Source organism: Trachemys scripta, chromosome 12 (genome assembly GCF_013100865.1).
Source record: "Trachemys scripta elegans isolate TJP31775 chromosome 12, CAS_Tse_1.0, whole genome shotgun sequence".
Classification (NCBI taxonomy): domain Eukaryota; kingdom Metazoa; phylum Chordata; order Testudines; family Emydidae; genus Trachemys; species Trachemys scripta.
Genome location: NC_048309.1, coordinates 30,752,120 through 30,768,203, shown reverse-complemented (window position 1 = coordinate 30,768,203; position 16,084 = coordinate 30,752,120). Strand labels below are relative to the sequence as shown.

At 47.3% G+C, this 16,084-nt stretch overlaps 1 protein-coding gene across 4 annotated transcripts in view; it reads right to left on the bottom strand.

Moving 5' to 3' along the window:
• The window catches only part of NDRG3 (NDRG family member 3), a 110,946-nt gene that overhangs the window by 34,566 nt on the left and 60,296 nt on the right, over window positions 1-16,084 (bottom strand). For 3 of the 4 annotated variants that reach the window (XM_034787102.1, XM_034787103.1, XM_034787105.1), the window contains exons 2-3: window positions 8,140-8,245; window positions 2,175-2,210 (exon numbers count right to left, since the gene is read on the bottom strand). In XM_034787102.1, the coding sequence (XP_034642993.1) occupies window positions 2,175-2,210; window positions 8,140-8,245 (142 nt within the window). Of the gene's footprint in view, window positions 1-2,174; window positions 2,211-8,139; window positions 8,250-9,573; window positions 9,582-15,780; window positions 15,786-16,084 lie in introns of those variants that run through there. The other variant, XM_034787104.1, reaches the window with a different exon arrangement.

Below are 16,084 nucleotides of genomic sequence, written 5' to 3'. Positions count from 1 at the left end.
CACACAAACAGGATGGTGGGGGAAACCTGTTTTCATTGCATTAGCTACTCTGAAGGCAACAAAAGCAAAGTGATTCAGAGTCACTGCTGCTGTCTTCCCCTGCCCCTCTGGACACTGTGGCTGTATCAGGGTTTGATTAATGCTCTGAGGCAGGAGTAGGCAACCTATGGTACGTGTGCCAAAGGCAGCACGCGAGCTGATTTTCAGTGGCACTCACACTGCCTGGGTCCTGGCCACCAATTCAGGGGGCTCTGCATTTTAATTTAATTTTAAATGAAGCTTCTTAAACATTTGAAAAACCTTATTTACTTTACATACAACAATAGTTTGTTTATATATTATAGACTTATAAAAAGAGACCTTCTAAAAACGTTAAAATGTATGACTGGCACACGAAACCTTAAATCAGAGTGAATAAATGAAGACTCGACACACCACTTCTGAAAGGTTGCCGACCCCTGCTCTGAGGACTTCAGAACAATGGCAATTTTAAAATCCACTTGCAGCTAGGATAACTAGGCCCAGCAGGCAGAGTTGGAGCCCAGCTGCCCTGGATTGTCACCTCCTGCCCGCCCACAAACCAGTACTTTGTATCTTTTGATAGGGCGCTCCCCAAAGACACAGTGAGAGAAACTGCCTGATTGCTGCTGCATTTATGGCTCTGCCTTTTCGGGCAGCCAGAGGAAGCATTCCCAGAAGCTCCTCTAAAAAGCTGATTTTTATATAGAGTGGAGTCAGACAGCCCTTGACAGCCCACTTCTGCAGCTACTTTGCTAGCACATCACAGCAGTGAGCGCTGGCCCTGCCCTTCACAAGCAGAATGCTAGAGTAGCAGCAGCAGAGTCCTCACAGCAGGGCAGGAAGAGAAGCCACCGGCCATATGTGGTTCCATGTGTTGCTCCAGTCTGTTTTGACTGGGTGCAGGATGGGGTGTCACTTGACACAGCAGCTTGGGCCTGCCCCGTGACAAGCCTGCCAGATAACACCATGTGCTGCCCAATGAAGAATCAGCCCAACTGCAATACAGGGAAGCCATGTGGTTTAATTGTTCCTCTATAGGGATCGTTCTGTAGCAACAAGGCAGAGACCATGGTTGTCTTCTGCACTGGTCTATCAGGATGAATCGTGTCAGGAGGAATCACTACAGCTTTACCATGAATGGGCGTCAGGCAATCTGCCCATCTCTGGGTCAACTGATCCCAACACTTCACATCTGCAGAGTGCTTAACCAACTGAACTACTGCAAGAACAAGCCATTGTGCCACCTGCCCCCCTTGCCAGCCAATGCGCGGGTGGGATCTGCATCTTCAGACCAATTTGGTGGCACACGCAGCAGAGCTGCATGAGTTTAACATGTTGCAAGTAACATACTTACAGGAGACAAATCAGTCCAGCACTGGGTGTTGCTGCAACAGCAAACATGGTACAGTGTGCCAAAGGAGCATGTCTAGAATACAAGCAACTAGTCATGCCCAGTGACAGCTTCCAGTTCCATTCCCAGGCCTCTGTTTTACATATAAAATGACACTGCTTATTTGCTGAGACTGCCACTTTGTAGGACAACAGGAATTATTCCCCCCATTCCTCCTACTAAAGCTACACATCCATGCCCTTTGATAAGTATACACTGCCAAACAGTAGAGCTCATGAGCAGAGGGCAGAGATGCAGGAAAGAGCAGGCACTGCCTGACTGATGCGGTGCATAGGTGGAACCACACCCAGCTTTCCCACCATTTCCCTTTGCTACTTTAGACATCCCTGGAAGGGTCTGATGGTGTTAGGAATTTCCTTGCCAACTCACTGAATCTTGCAGCTCAGTCTGAGCCCTAATTTGACATTCTTGTCATGGAGCTCACTGTGTCACCATTTGGCACTGGGACTTCACTGCAGGGGAAGCTGAGCTGGGAGGGCGATGGTCTTGTTAACACAAACAGTAAAACAAGCAACAACGGAACAGAGGGAGGGAGAAGGCCCGGGACTGGAGGCTGCTTCCCAGGAGATTTTTCTAGTTCCGCTCAGTGAAATCTTTACAGGCTCAAGGCAGAAGACTGAGCTAATAAAGGCCCATCTGAACTTCGATGGGTCATCTTTGCGTTCAGCATTGGTTACGACATAGGCCATTCGCTGCTTTCTGTGCAGAGGCTGTCTGTAACAGATGGCTGCATGCTCCTTACCTGGCAGTCAAAGTCCTGGAAGTTCCGAGCAGCATTCTGTCAATGAGAAAAGAAAAACCGTCAGTGTTCAGCACGGCTCCCCCAGAACAATCGACAAACCTGCTGTCAACAGCTAGGCAGGAGGCCCCCTTGGGGGCCTGCACTTTGGCACAGCAGCTTGGACTTGCTGCTCTAAAGGCCAGTGTGTCACCAGAATGTGAGCTAAATACAGGAAAAACAGTTGGCATTGTGGAGAAAACTCCTTGGAAACCCACTACTGCAGGGACCCATGTGGATCAGCCAATCAGCCCACTGAAGGCCTGGTCTACACTACAAAGTTTTGCCGGCATAACTATGTTGGGTAAAGTCAACATAGCTATGTCAGCAAAACCCCTGGTGTGGACACAGCTACGCCAACAGCAGAGTGCTACTGGCCACTGAGCTGATGCTGTTTGGGGAGGTAGTGTAACTAGGCCAGCAGTCTCCTCCTGCCAGCTCTGCTGACATAATGGCCAAGACTACTGCAGTGCTTCTCAACCAGGGGTACGCGCACCCCAGGGGTATGCAGAGGTCTTCCGGGGGTACAGTAACTCCTCTAGATATTTGCCTAGTTTTACAACAAGCTACATAGAAAGCACTAACAAAGTCAGTACAAACTAAAATTTCATACAGAATTGCTTACACTGCTCTATATACTATGCATAGAGTACAATATTTATATTGCAGTTGGTTTACTTTATAATTATATGGTAAAAATGAGAAAGTCAGCAATTTTTCAGTGATAGTGTGCTGTGATGCTTTTGTATTTTTAGGTCTGATTTTGTAAGCAAATAGTTTTTAAGTGAGGTGAAACTTGGGGTATTCAAGACAAGGTGTCTGGAAAGGTTGAGACCCACTGCTCTATTGTACACAAGCACTAAGTCTCTGACCATGTCCAGCATCAGAGGCAGGTTCAAGAACCCTTCAGTAAGTAATTATGGAATAACCTGTCCATAAGTGAAGTGACCTGGAGTGAATGAAGAGCACTAGTTTCATTAGGAGGGTCTGCTCATCACAGCTGCCATTATCAATTTGAATGCAGAATTATTTAAGGCAATACTGCTAAATCTTAGCTTCACAAAATTCTCCATTTCCCTGTTATACCCTAAATGAGACCAAACCCCCATTCACTTAGGGGGATGGTGGATATTTACCAATTCATAGATTAAGGCCAGAAGGGCCGTTGTGACCAGCTAATCTGACTTCCTGCATAGCACAGGCCAGAGAATCCACTCAGCAATTCCTGCATCAAACCCATGACTACTGAACAGGAGCAGATCTTTTAGAAAGGCATCCAATCTTGATTTAAAGCTTTCAAGGGACAGAGGATCTGCCACGTCCCAAGGTAATTTGTTTCAGTGGTTAATTAGCCTCACTATTAAAAAGTTGGACCTTATTTCTAGTGTGAATTGGTCTAGCTTCAGCTTCCAGCTATGAGTCAATCTTATTATGCCTTTGTCTGCCATACTGAAGAGCCTTCTATTATAAGATCTTCTCCCCATGTAGGTACTTACAGATGGGTCAAATCACCTCTTAACCGTCTCTGATTTTAGACAGAGCAGGCAGCAACATCTATAGCTAAGGTTGCCTAACTCTTTCTATTATAAGACCCTGTTTTCAGTTATTTCCCAAACTTTGACAGTTCAGGCTGAATGTCTGCCTCAGGCTGAATTTCTGTTTTGAACATTTTAGCTAAACTGGTCCCACTGTTTCCAAGAAAAAGGTTGTGGAAAAGTATGTTTTTGCCCATGTTAAAAATGCTTACAACCATTTTGTTGAGAACCGCTAGTGCCTTCCTGCTTTGGAGCAGGGTCAGATATGTACCTTTTGCTGTAAAACTCCCCGCAAATTTGTTGATGCTCACACTTTGCACATGGTCAGTAGAGGTTGGTCAGAAGCTGGCAGCTAAATTCTCAGCGGATTCCACAGAAATTTAGCATGTTCCAGCCCAGAGCTGCAGGGGTTGCACAGGCCTTTCCTTGCAATTGATCCTCCCACTATTAGGCATCAGAACTGAGAGCAGAGACACTGTCTTGTTCTCTCAATGTTCCCTTAGCAGGTAGTACTCAGGCAGGGTAGAGGAGAAGAAGAAGGCAGCCTGATTCAAATGCAGAAGCATGTGGAGCAGAAAGGGATAAGGAAGGGGGAGGACAGAGGTAGTAGGGTCTATCTCATAAATGAGACTTTAATCCAGGACCTGGAACAGAACCTAGGATTCCTGAGATCCAATATTCCTATGCTCCAGCAAACAACTGTGAAATCCTCTGGCAGAGTGTGTCTCACTAGTGGCTTGTCCATCTAGAGAATCATGGCCAACTAGTACATGCAGGTAGCTCAAGCGACAGACATCTGTGCTGTGGACCTAAAAGCTCCATCCCTGATGATGATGGAGTTTTCTCAGTTTACTCTTTTAAAAACCTTAGAAAATTACATGCAAGCCCTCCTCCCACCAATATTAAATACAAACGTTTGCAAAATCAAGCACTCAGGACAGGAAATGCCAGAATTAAGACCGTGTAACCTTAATTCAACCCCCTTGTACATAAGCATTATGTTACAGACTAATTACATGATCACATGCTACTTTTCCACAGGATCCCTGCCACATTCAGTGCACAAGATGGATCTGCTCTGGGGATGAATCAGGGTTGTGTATGAAGGAGACTATCTTGTTTGTTGCCAAAATCAGAAACTGTGTAGTGAACGATGCAGGGGATGGCAGGAAGGGAAAGGATGGTCTCATGCTTAAGGCAGTTGAATGCTGCCCTGGATAACTGGATTCGATCCCTGCCTCTGCCACAAAGTTCCCTGCTTGTCAAGTCACTTCGTCTAAACTTTTCACAGGTGGTCACCAAGTGCATATGCCTCATTTTCTGGATGCCCAACTTGAGACACCTGGAACCTGATTTGCAGAAGTGCTGAGCACTCGCAGCTGCAACTTAAGTTACTGGGAGCCATGCTTTGAATGTAAGGTACCATAAAAACAAACACCTGATCTGACAGGAGTGTCAAGCACTCCAATACTATGGCGATAAGCACCATATAAAAGCGCACGAGGAAATTAATCATTTTATCTCCAGTATAAGAGTTGGCATAACGTGCAATAAATAAGGGAAGGGCCACATGAACAACGAGGATAGAAAGTAGTACTGTATCCGGTGCACTGAATGAGGCAGGGGGTCATGGGGAAAAAACATTACATGACCATGTAACTCAAAACCGCCATAATGCTTATGCACAAGGAGGCTGAATTAAAGGTGCACAGGAAACCTAAGATCAGTTTCTAACCTTTGAGTTCTTGACATTGGTTATTTGTTTATCTGAAGCCCATCCCCCTCCCTATACTTCAGAGCCCAAGCTCCAGCCTGAGTTGCAGTTTCAAAGAGCTGTCTACACAGCTATTTTTAGAGCGCTAGCACATGCCCCCGCTAGCCCTAGCCTGTTGACAATGGGTTGGAAGGCTGGTTCCCTGAGCTCCAAAGCAGTGTGTGGACATAGCCTCAGTATTCTGTTGCACCCAGCGCCCCAAGGAACATGGGTAAGGGACCTGAAGGAACAATCCCATCAATAAAGTGTCATTTTTCAATCAGAAGCTTCTCTGTCTATGTTACAACTACTGTAGCTTTGAAACGGAAACATTTAAAGTTGAATTTCTCTCCAGTTAGGCTCTTCACTGCTTTAATTTCACTGAGCGTGAACAATGAGAACAGACTGATCAATCTAGCGGCTTTCATTTCACGCAGCCTCATGCTGCTGCAGGAGAGCTGATGTCTGCAATCACCACAGGGCAAAGTTTACATTGGAACAGAAGTGTGCTTGTGTTCTTTGAATCATCACACGCGTTATAAAGGTTTGTTACTTTTAGGATTGATGCAAAAGAAACCGTGGTCCTTTCAGTTCAGGCAAGAAATTCACAGACTGGGGTTTTCCCCATTTTCCAAGCAGCTCTGCCATTTTCACATACAGTTTGACTGTTATGTTGCCAGCATCTCTCTAAACTTTAGAACCTTCCCTCATCTGGCAGAAGATAAAAAAAAAGCCACCCAATACCCTTGTGCTGAGGAGAGGCTCTAGAGAAACACACCCTGGGAACTCTGGTCCAATTAAGCACATTTTGAGCAGCTGTGGTCACACAGGCATGTGAGGTCCTGGTCTTGGAGGTGATGTCAGCTTAGCCATCAAAGATCTGTGTGTGGAATAGCATCAACTCTTGGTTCTCTGTAAAACCTGACATGCTGAATGAAAGTGGCCTGTTGTGGCATAGCTCCTTTGTATGCTCCATTTACTGGTCTTGGAGAGAACGGGTACATTTCCCTATCAGCTCTGGAAGAATTTCAAGCACTAATGAGGCTCTGTTTTGCCTTTCTGAGAGACGTGACCTCATGAAGACATTTTGTTCTTGGACAAACATCAGCATTCGTTCCACCGAGGCCACCCATGGGGGAGGGAGCAAAGGAAAAGGCAACACAGAAACTGGGCCGATGAGAACATTCTCAAGGGGACAGATGCCATTTGCTCCTCATTCCAATTCCTGGCAGAATGACAAGTTCTGACTGGACATGGTTCTGGAGCACTGTCAGGCATGGAGCTGCCTGTTCCAACCATTTTTTCCTCACTCTGCTAGTAGCTCCTGTAATCTTTTGACTAACTAACTAAAGTGAATTAGGTGGCTGATCTGCCATTGTCGTTTGAAGGGATGCACCAAGTACTCCCATAGTGCCACAAGACCCGAACTGGTGTAGTGAGGGGGGATAGCCCTCTCCTTCGATGTGATGAGGAAGAGAGGTCCTCTCTGGGGATCTGGATCATTCTCTGGTGGATTGCAAGTTCCTGCAATTGCTGGAACAACCAAGCTGGGGGTCTAAATTTGGCTATTTACTAAGCATTAAAGAGTTAGGAAGTGCCTAGGTCAAGAATCTCAGCTTGTTGATTAGCTCTGCTGCCTGTCACTCAAATGAGAAGGGATCTAAAATTTCCACCTACCAATCAGTATCTGAGACGATCGATTCCCAGATCTTACTGTGGAAGCCCAGGCGAGTGCATGTCCTGGACAGTCAGGGCTGCAGTGCAGGGGAGCATTAACTGGGCCAGAGTTTCCTTAAGAGCACAAGCCAGTTCAGTGCCCTCATCAAAGACGACAGCACGAAAGGATTAAATATTTGCTGGGCTTTTGTAGCTTTTCCAAAGTGCCCCAGTACTGCACTACTTTGCCTTAAGAGGCTACAGCAATGCTCTGCAGAAGCCAGTTAGAATGCCCGGTGAGGTTCCCCTGTCATCAATCTCATGCAGACAGCAGACTTTGAAAGCCAATAGGCAGGTGGGTGAGGTAACATCTTTTATTGGACCAACTTTTGTTGGTGAGAGAGACAAGCTTTCGAGCCACACAGAGCTCTTCTTCAGGTCTAGGAAAGGTACTCCCAGTCTCATAGCTAAATACAAGGTGGAACAGATTGTTTAGCATAAGTAGTTAGCACATATTGTAAGGGACCATTACCTCACCCACCTTATCTCTCTAGTATCCTGAGACGGACATGGCTAAAGCTACATTGCATACAATAGGCATGTAGGCCGTTTTGCAGGTAAGGAAGTCATGGCATCATGTCATGAGAGAGAATCTGGTATCTCCGATAATTTCTATCACCTGCTAGAGATCTCTTACCGCCCAGGGTTTTAGTGATGCCACCTACCACACAATTTCCACCCCCACCCACAGGACTTCATAGCATAGGCTGCATCCATTGGCAGAGTTGGATAGGTCCTCATCAGAGCTATCAGTGCTGCTCCTAAACAGTCTTTGGGGAGTGGAGAGCAATTGCCATTTCTAAGCATTTAAGCTAGTTCACGCTGTGACTGGAGAGTCTGGCCACCAGGATTCCTGACTGGCTGCACGTGGACACAGAGTTAGCTCGAGTCCAGTGAGTGAGAGTGGAGGGGCAGTAAGCATTACCTTATCGTTCAGGAGGGGTTTGATCTCTGTCAGCTGCACATCCTGCAGTTCATCCATGGCAACGGGTGTAGAGTCGTATAATCTGCAGAGTGGCAAATCAGTGACCCTGGAACAGAAGGAAAGGACAGGGTTAGAGATGATGACATTTCAAAAGAATCCTCCCCACTGTGACCAATGGCTATGCTTACAGAACAGCTACTAGGATATGCTAAGCCTGAAACCTCCTGGCCTTGTTCGCAGTGAAACATGGCATGTCTACAACACAGTGGGGAGAGCAGCTTGAGTGAGTCACACCAAGTGACCTCCCCACACTGCAGGGAACCCCTGCTAGGAATCTCTCACCCGCTGAAAACTGTGCAACACACTGGCCTCCCCCCACACACACTCCATCAGTTCTCATGCAGGAGACCTGCAGGGCACGCAGCTCTCATGCTGTAGAGCTTCCCACTTGTGCAACACCACAGAATTTAACCTAGCAGGAAGATCACAGCCCTGAGTATGTTGTATGGATCTGCTCTTTTAGTGGCACTGGCGCTTTAAGACTGCTCTGCTCAACAAAAAACAGCTGAGATACAGCACCTAGAAGGGATAATGGAACAGATGCAGTTCCAGTTGTGTCTGATCCGGAATTAAGTCCCGGCAGTCTCTGACAAATGCCATCACCATTTCCAATGGCACCCCCACATTAATTAGGTTACGCAAGACCTGCCCCACCAAGAGTAGACAGAGGAACTTCAGTAGAACCTAAACAAGCTTCACTTGTAAGCTCCTAAGGCAGGGACGGTGTTTTTGCTGTGTGTTTGTACAGCACAGAGCACAATTGGGTCCTGGTCTATGATTGGGGTCCTCAGGAACTACCACAATACAATTAAACAACCATCCAGGTGAACGAACAGCACAATGGCAGATGGAAATCACTGGTGACAAATGCAAAGTAACACACACTGGAAGGAATATTAAATATTCCCACACATGCTGGGTTCTGTACTAACTATAACCACTCAGTAAGACCTGGGCGTCATTGTGGGCAGCTCAGTGGAAACCTCTGGTCAATGTTCAGGAGTGATAGAAAATCACTAACATGTTTCCCTGGAGCTGCAATTTCTGCATTAGAATGAGTTGGGAGATATTTTAAGCCACATTTAAACTACTTCTATGTTATGTGATTCCCAGCTCGGGTACACATACTTGCACTAGCTCAATGAATAAATAGCAGCGTAGCATGGGCAGTGGCAGTGCCCAGGCGTGGCTGAGCTGTGCCGAGTACGGACCCACCATTTTCAGGCATGTTAGGCACTGCCCATGCTACACTGCTATTCATGTAGTCACAGGACAGAAAGAGGGGGTTATGGATTACAGATTGTTGTATAAGTCATAAATCCAGTGTGTGTTCAGTCCATGAGTTTTAGTGTCTAGCAGAGTTATGCATTTAAGCTCGCAGGCTCGTCTTTTGAAAGAGTTGTGCAGGTGTCCTTTCAGGATAACGACTGACAGGTGAGAGGTGTGATCGGTTTGTGAGAAGTGTTCACCCACAGGTGATAGGGTGTTTTTGTGTTGTCATTTTCCTATTTCATTCAAGAGCCCTCTTTTTGTCCTGCAGAGGTGTGAACGGAGCCACTCTACCTTGAATGGTAGAATACCTTACAATATGTTCTCACTACTCATGTTAAACAATCTGTTCCACCTGGCATTCTGCTGTGACGCTGGGAGTACCTTTCCCAGACCTGAAGAAGAGCGCAGTGTGGCTGGAAAACGTACACTGCAAACTGAATGGCTGCCCATTTGGTATTACATCATATTACACAGACATGCCTAGCTGCATCTGACCAATTTATTAGATGAGCAAGAAGAGGCAGCTAAAATGATGATTACAGCTCACTGTGATCTTTCTGACAGTTCTAAATTGGATCACTCCCCTTGCTCACCCCAATGTTCATCATCCTGTATTTCTGGTTCGATACGAGGCTTGCGATAAAGCTGTCAATTCAATCTCTCCATGCATGGATGCAGGAGCTTACTCTAGGTCTGGTTGCAGCAGATTCTTTTCATGCTCAAATAAAACAGTTCATGTAGCACACATGTAAGTGAGGCCTTGTCAATACTACAGAGTTTTGTTGACGCAAGTTACGCCAATGATCAAAACCTGCTATAATTACATCGCTTCTGTGTGTTCACACAACACTCCTTGTGTCAGCAGAGCACGTCCACAGTTGGTGCTCTAGCACTGACAGTGAGAGCACTGCACTGTGGGTATCTATCCCACTGTGTTACTCACCACCTTCTGCAGCTAGGAATTGTGGGAAGGCGGAGTGGATAGCAGTGCATCATGGGTGTGGGGTCAATAGCCCATGATGCAGTTTTTTCCGTCCCATCATTCCATGGGCTTCCGACTGTGTTTCATGACATTTTTCAACAGCCCTTGTTTACTGTGCACCCGCCATCTCTGTCTGAAAGCATGGATCCTGCTCTGCTCTCTGCTGCTGTGGTCACTGCTCTGAACATCGTGTATCATGAGTTCCCAATCTGAACAGAATCAGAGGTGCATGACCTGCTGTGTGCCATAGAAAGAAGCAACACCAGATTACTTTTGACATTCACGGAGCAACTACACATGGTGGACCATCACTTTTGGGCTCGGGAAACAAGCATTGAGTGGTGGGATCACATTGTTAGGCGGGAACCTTTGGATGCGCAAAGCCACCTTCCTGGAACTGTGTTAGGAGCTCGCCCCAGCCCTGCGGGGCAAGGACACTCGAATGAGAGCTGCCTTCTTGGTGGAGAAGTATGTGGCAATCACTGTGTGGAAGCTAGCGACCCCAGACTTCTAGCGGTGGGTCGTGAATCAGTTTGCAGTCGGGAGGTTCACCATTGGGGTTGCATTAATGAAGTGTGCAGGGCCATTAATCACATCCTGCTACAAAGGACTGTGACTCTTGGCAATATGCGTGAAACAGTGGATGTCTTTGCGGCAATGGGATTCCCTGAGGAGGGGTGATAGCTGGCACGCATATCCCAATTTTGGCCCTGGACCATCTTGCAATGGAGTACATCAATAGGAAGGGCTAGTTCTCTATGGTATTGCAGGCGCTTGTGGATCACTGTGGGTGTTTCACTGACATCAATGTGGGATTGTCCGGGAAGGTGCATGACACATGCATCTTCAGGAACGCATCTGTACAGAACGCTGCAAGCAGGGACTTTCTTGCCTGACCAGAAGATTCCAATGGGGGATGTTGAAATGCCCATAGCAATCCAGGGAGTCCCAGCGTACCCCTTATTTCCATGGCTCATGAAGCCTTACATAGGAAATCTGGACAGCAGCAAGAAGCGCTTCAACAATAGGCTGAGCAGGTGCAGAAAGGTGGTATAACGTGCCTTTGGCAGGAGGCTAAGGGTGAAAAATTTCCCCTGGGGTGGATCGTGGAGGCCAATTGCCTGATACCAGGGCTATTAGAGGGGCACAACAGGGAGCTATTCGAATCAGGGAGGCTTTGAGGCAACATTTTGACAATGTGTACCAGTAATGTCTCTTTCTATGCCGCACTCTGCCATGTTTTGTTAACCTGCTGCCTTGCATGAAAATTTTAATGATTCCTGACTGTGATTTGTAGTCAGCAAATGATCAAATTGCAACTGTGTATTAATTCCAGCAGCAACCCGTGTGTAGGAGACAAACAAAGATTGGCTATCTTTCAGAGAGTATGTTTTTATTAAATACCAATTAACAACACACACAAAAGGCTTGGTGGGGAGGGAGATAACAATGAAGGGCAGTGTATGTTCTGGTAGCTGTGTTAAGTCCAGCAATCATTTTGAAAGCTGTCTGAAAGGGTGGAGTGAACGGGGTACTGAGAAGGGCTGTGAAGTTGCAAGGAATGTGTGCGGGGAGTTTGGTGAGGGCATGGAAAGCAGTTCTGTATTGGCTGCAGAGGGGGGCCAACCACGTATGAATTCAGCCTGCAGTGTGATTAGAGACTTCAACATCTCCATATGCTCCTCCATCACTTTTATCAGCCGCTCCTGGCCCATTCAAATTCACTCCTAGCTCTCCATTCTGTCCTATCTGTATTATAATTTTCTTTTAAAGTCTCTCTCCACACCCTGCATTCCTGTTTTTCGGCTTCTGAGGATTGGAGCACCTCTTGAAACATGTCCTCCTTGCTCCTCCTTGATTGCTTCCTTATCTGGTGGAAGCACTCCGCTGGTGTCTAGGGGGTTCCCCTGAAGGCCACATCTGCAGAAACACAAGAAATAATAAACAGAAGCATGATTTTTAGTGCACGAACAGCACCAAATTATTGTAGTAAGATGCACCTCTTTTTAAATATGAATCAGTTTCTCACTGTCCCTTGGCAAGCATACAGCTCGGTGAACGCCCTAAACATGATGAATTCAGCCCAGGGAGGGGGATGCTCAAGATGGGGCACAGGGTCTAGCAGGTTTTTTAAGGGGATCACTGCAGGCGACTAGGGATACTATTGTAAATTCTGCCACCATTTTCCACAGGCAGGGGTCATTGAAGCTGATATCTCACTCCTGAGGGTAAGCAAGGATGCAAGGGTGCATCTCCTGCATGCATGCGGCTTCAGACCAGGTCCCTATACTGTTCGCCTGTGAGCTGCTTTAGTCCCTGTACAAATGACTGCCGATTGGTGCGGGAAAGTTTCCTACAACGGGGGAAGGAAGCAAGCAGCTCTGCCAAGGAATCTTTGGCAGAGGATTGGTGAGTACCTGCAGGAAAGTTTCCTGGAGATCTCTCTGGAGGATTCCCCTGAAATCTCAGTGTGCATTGACACACTATTCCGCCACACTGCTTAGGTGCACAAGGGAAGGTGGAGCACACTCAAACGCAGCTAGTCTTGTACACTTCTATCCCTTCACCCACTTCTAGAATATACAAAGCAAAGGACAGCTCTACTTCATATAACTGAGCAGCATCAACTCAAAAAGATCACTTACCAGAGCTCTCCTCTCCTGCATCATGCGTGCCAGAAACAGACTGCTGGGACTGGCTAGACCCCTCCGGAGTGGAAAAGAGGTCTTGACTCACTGCACCATCGGATGGCCCTCCCATGGGCTCCACATCATCCTCCAATTCGACCCCTTTATCCATGACTTTATCCTTGGGGTTTAGTCTGCTGTCCGCTTTCTCTAGCCCCGCCAAAGTATCCATGGGGCTCTTGGTGGTGGATGTGGGGTCACCGCCGATGATGGCGACCATCTCCTAATAGAAGCAGCAGGTCTTCAGCGCAGCACCAGAGGGATGGTTTGACTCCCTTGCCTTCTGGTACGCTTGCCTCAGCTCCTTTATCTTTGCACGGCACTGATGCGTGTCCCATTTGTAGCCCTTATCCAACATGCCATGAGAAATCTGACCAGGTATCGAAGTTCCTACGGCTGGAGTGAAACTGGGACTGCACAGCCTCCTCTCCCCACAGTCCAGCAGATCCAACAACTTAGGTGTGCTCCAACCAGGTGAGTGTTTGCTGCATGGAGCTGCCACGGTCAGCTGGGAAGATGCAATGTGAGCTCTCCACACTGACCAAACAGGAAGTAGAATTTCAAAATTCCCAGGCCTTTAAAGGGGGAGGGGCGGATGCCTGTGTACCTGGGTGTAGGGCAGTGGAGTTCAAACTGCTGACCAGAGCAATCAGGATTGGCATTGTGGGACACCTCCTGGAGCCATTTACAGCGACATAAGCAAACGCAGTGTCTACACTGACACTTTATCGATATGACTTTGCTGCAAAAAGCTCTACTCCTCTTGTCAAGGTAGTTTTATTTTGTCGGCAAAGCAGGAGAGTTTTGTTGGCAGAAGGAGCACTGTAGTGTGTACACCGCCACTGTTGTGTTGACCAAAGCTGACTTTTGTCGCCAAACTCTGTAGCGTAGACAAGGCCTCAAGTCCTCACAATGGTTCTGCCATTTCCCACTCGCCCACGTATGATATACGGTTAAAACAATACCTATGTTAAAAGAACTAACAGGGGAATGTATCTCCTCCCAATTGCTACTAGGGAATTGGGGATGAGCTGTGATTTTTATTCTGAATTTAACCTCAACATGAGAGGAAGCAACTCCTAGCCAGAAGCTGCCCTGCAAGACACAGACAGTCTGGCAGGTCATTCTCATAATGTCAGCATACTGCTCTCCCTCCTCCCAGAGCTAATGCCCTAGCAACAATAGAGACAAGACATAAATCAGCACAGAGCCAGAATGATTTTATTCCAGCTTAATCTCTCTGCAGAGCTGCATTAAGAAAATCCATTGCCCCACTCTCCTCCTGCTGCCCTATTAGTCCTGTCCAGGGCACTCCCCCACAACACAAGTGGTTGGAACACTCTCACAAAGCGCAAAAATCCTCTATGTTCTCATCAGTCCTGCCCTAAGGAAGGATTAGCTCTTATCCAGACAGCCTGGATAATGAAGAAAGGGGCTGGACTATCAGCAGATGCACTGCAAGCCACACCCTGCTATCTGAAATTCTGGGAAGGAAGTATGTAGAGCACAAGATCAAGAAAAATTAGACTGTACACAAATCTGATCATCCCCCCCCCCCCCCCACACACACACACTTCCATCCTGCAACAGAATAGAGGGTCCTTCCCCCAGGATTTTACACTCTCCAGCTGCTGATGATCTGAAAGCAAAGCCAGAGTGTGCGTGGGTGAAGGTTACAGGAGCTGAACGGGTTTTGAGCTGACAGCAGAAGGTGACAGACTGCCCCTTATATCAGGAGAGTTTACCCCCTGCAGCTGGCTTACTCTCCTCTGAAGGAGAATGTCCTTTGGGCCAGGCACTTGCAGGAAGGGAATGCTGACAGGACCCTTGGAAGCTCTCTCCCATTCAGCAGAATGCTCCAACCCACCGCGGTCTGACTCCTTAGAGTACTGCTCTGGCAGCTGGCCAGGCAAAAGGCTTTAATGCCACCTTTGAAACCTCATTACCGTTGGACTCACAGTCCTCCTGCCTGGCTCAGATTGGCTGCCACACAGACAAGGAGTGTGGCTGGTGCAGAATGGACGCTTGAGGCAAGAGTTCTACTGGGTGCCACAGGCCATGAAGAGGTGTCTTCCCAGAGTCTCCTACGCAACCAAAGCCATGCACAGCCCGAACACTTCTTTGCTTGGGTTCCTCCAACTGAAAACGCACCAGAAGGCTGCATCTGGGGTGGGAAGCCACATCTTATGGCTACTCTGACTTGCTGGTGGAGCAGTGAAAGGCTCAGGAACAACTTGGAGAGAGACTAGAGTCGCCTGTAAAATGCAGATAATACTCCCCCCGTCTTGGTCTTGTCGATGTAGCTTATAGCTTTCTGGGCTCTCACATACAGCACCTAGCTTCCCCCCAATTTCAGATGCTAGGTCCTACTGCAATACCGGTGATTAACAACAACAAAACACTCATGTTAGCCTGGTAACAGTTCACTTCCTACTCTCCTACTGTTACCACGGCCTAGCATTAAAGTTTATGAGCCAGCCAGCAGCTCTTTGGACGACTAATCCAGTGCTTCACAACTTTAAACATATTCACGCTGGGCAGCAGGCTTCCCAAGGCCCATCGTTTAGTATGCGGCAGGCTGAGAACCGTACAGATCATCTCCTCAAAGGGTAGTGGGGTCTAGTATCGCCTGCCTGCAACAGAAGAGGCAGGCAGACCCGGTGGGTCCTTCAAGAGCAATGCCATTTCCACTCTGCCGGGTTATAACATTAACCTTAGCGTTCATTCAAAATATGACAGCAAGGAGAAGTGTCCAAAAGTGTGAGAAACACTCAAGTGAAAAGGAAGAGCTCTGCAGAAGGCAGGGTGCAGCTGAAACAACAGTTTCATATGGAATGATCTACACAGGCATTTCTCTTTATATGGCTCAGTACAGTATCCTGGGCAAATGCTCCCTACACTTGCATTTGCACACAGATGACACTCTCAGGAAACTCCTCCTAAA